General features: G+C 45.4%; 1 protein-coding gene across 1 annotated transcript in view; it reads left to right on the top strand.

Moving 5' to 3' along the window:
- The window catches only part of FRY (FRY microtubule binding protein), a 314,552-nt gene that overhangs the window by 119,894 nt on the left and 191,643 nt on the right, over window positions 1–3,015 (top strand). Inside the window, exons 9-10 of the mRNA XM_023740362.1 lie at window positions 957–1,060; window positions 1,820–1,928. Of these exons, the coding sequence (XP_023596130.1) occupies window positions 957–1,060; window positions 1,820–1,928 (213 nt within the window). The remainder of the gene's footprint in view (window positions 1–956; window positions 1,061–1,819; window positions 1,929–3,015) is intronic.

The raw sequence follows: 3,015 nt of genomic DNA on the forward strand, positions 1-3,015 counted from the left end.
ATGCCGGGATCTGAACATACTGAGCTGTATGAACAATGATAACATCCCCTTCACATCTGCTATGCACCGCCTAATTCTGAACAAGGAAATATGCTTTGAGAATTTGATTTTACTAGTTCTTTTAAAATTTAATATTTACTAAGTGCTCCTAATAATTATGTTGCACACAGTGGCTGCAACAATGGGCTCAAGCATAACGATCGTGAGGATGGTGCAGGACCGGGCTGTGTTTCGTTCTGTTGTACATGGGGTCACTGTGAGTCGGAACCAACTCGACGGCACCTAACAACAACAACAGCAGTTTCTTATGAAGAATTATGTTCTAGCTTCTTATCAACGAGCCCTGGTGGAGCAACGGTTAAGCATTTGTCTACTAACCGAGAGGTTGGCGGTTCAAACCCACCCACCAGCTCAGAGGGAGGAAGACTTGGCTGTCTGCTCCCATAAAGATTTCAGCCTAGGAAACCCTATGGGGGCAGTTCTACTCTGTCACACAGGGTCCCTATGAGTCCAGATTGACTCCGTGGCAATTAACAACAACAGAAACGGGGGAAGAGAGCGATATAAAGGCCCAGGACGTATAAGGAAGAGGAGACTGGCATTTAAAGACTGTTCTGAAAACGTTTATTGATCCTCTGTACCCCCTCGCCGTCAAGTCGATTCCAACTCATAGTGACCCTATAAGACAGAGTAGAACTGCCCCATAGGATTTCCTAGGCTGTAATCTTTATAGAAGCAAATTGCCAGGCCTTTCTCTCATGGAGCCACTGGTGAGTTCAAACTACCGACCTTCTGGTAAGCAGCCAAACACTTAATCACTGCGCCACCAGGGCCAGGAATTCTAATAGATTTCAGGGATAAATAAGACATTTATCCCTGAGCAGGGGAGTCAGAGAAGAATCATCTCCATATGTCACCATATAAGTGGCGACTTGACATCTCGGTTTCTGTTGTAGAATAAAGACCCCAAGATGGCTCGAGTTGCCTTGGAATCTCTGTACCGACTGCTTTGGGTTTACATGATTCGCATCAAATGTGAGAGCAACACAGCCACTCAGAGGTAAGGAGCTGGCTGGGGTCCCTGGTGACCTCGTTACCCAGCCACCTCAGAAGGTGTTTTCTTTATTGCTACCTATGCTAACCCAGCTGGAAGAGCTTCAGAAATGACAGTTCCGGAAAGCCCTAAGTGCTGAGTACTTTTCCAGGCTTCAGTCATTTCAGAAACTGCAGCTTCTACCAGGACTGACACGTTCCCAAACTAGGGCTGAGTTCCCAACTTTAACAAACAAAACGGCTACACAACGTATTCCCGCCTCACAGCACGTTCGAGTTACGACCGACCACACTTAGGACCTTCTGTTTCGTTTTTGTTTTTTGTTTTGTACATTCTACATTAGTAATATGTGCTACAGACAATGTAAAAGTGTATCTGTAAGTTTATATGTAATGTTTCCAACCACCTAAGAGAAATAAATATCGGATTTATAAAGATACTGATAACAAAAGGCAATGATAATGAAAACTTAAAAAAAGAGAGAGAGAGAGAGGTTTTCGACTTAGAGCTGACTTACAGTGGAGTCATCAGAAGAGAACCCTGTTGTTAGCCGGGAGACTGCCTGTAATTTTCCAACAGCCCTTGGTTTTCTAGAGAAAACCTTCATAGAGTAATTATGCTAATGGGAAGGGGTGAGGCGGTTTGTTCCTCTTTCTGAATCCTCTCTGATCCTTAGATAAGATGGAACATCTGCCATTTTCACTTAACAGCTGGAGCTTAGCCAATCTTGCTTGTTGTTTTCTTTTTTCTCCCCTTATCTTTCAGCCGACTTATAACCATCGTCACAACACTTTTCCCCAAAGGGTCCCGCGGTGTGGTACCAAGAGATATGCCTCTGAACATCTTTGTGAAAATCATCCAGTTCATTGCCCAGGTAACGGACAAGCTTCTGGCAGTGAGAATCTTCTAACTGCTTCTAAGTAGCCAGTCTCCACCTGATGAATACTAAGAGGTGGAAAGTGTAAACTAATCTCTTGTGTGTATAGACTTTTCAGAAGGGTTTGGAAAGGATTTTCACACAGAACCTATATGGATATATGTTATATATATATATATGTATATTGCTTCAAAACAAATTGTGACATGGGTGAGTCAAATAGTTTTAGCATTTGACAAATGGAGAAACTGAGACAGAGAATTTAAGTGACTTATCTGAGGTGATGAAGCCTATTAGTAGTACAGTCTCCTGATTCTTGCTCCGTGTCTTTTTCCAAATCTGGAATTGGCAAGTGAGGAGGAGGAAGCCGAGTGTCTCATGTCTGGAAGAGATACACTAGTTGCTGTCGAGTTGATTCAGACTCACGGCACCCGCTTGTGTATCAGAGTCCGACTCACAGGGTTTCCAAGGCTGCAAATCTTTCTCCTGGGGGGTGCAAACTGCTGAGCTTTTGGTTAGCAGCCAAGTGCTTAACCACTGCACCCACCAGGACTCCTTCCGCAAAGATAACAGCCTAGAAAACCCTAGGGAACAGTTCCACTCTATCACATGGGGTCAGTATGAGTCAGAATCGACTCCATGGTACCCAACAGCAAAAACAGCACCGTCATGTATTACGGAGCCCTGGTGGCACAACGGTTAAGTGCTCGGCTGCCAATCGAAAGGGGGATGGTTCACACCTACTCTGCGGCTCCACGGGAGAAAGACCTGGCGACCTGCTCCTGTAAAGATCACAGCCGAGGAAACCCTATGGGGCAGTTCTGCTCTGTCACACGGGGTCGCCATGAGTCAGAATCGACTCAGCGGCACCTAACAACAAATTTACTATTTAGACCCAAAGTTTTCACTTTTTAAAGCACTTTGTGAGCAAATGGTGTTACCCTGACTTTGACCTCCCCATGATTTATGAAGGAGCATGAAGAGACTACTCTGCCGGTCCGTCCTTGGCCAGCTCTGTGACTGTCTGCCGGTCCGTCCTTGGCCAGCTCTGTGACTGTCTGCCGGTCCGTCCTTGGCCAGCTCT

This window comes from Trichechus manatus, unplaced genomic scaffold (assembly GCF_000243295.1).
Source record: "Trichechus manatus latirostris isolate Lorelei unplaced genomic scaffold, TriManLat1.0 scaffold00153, whole genome shotgun sequence".
In the NCBI taxonomy this organism is placed as follows: Eukaryota; Metazoa; Chordata; class Mammalia; order Sirenia; family Trichechidae; genus Trichechus; species Trichechus manatus.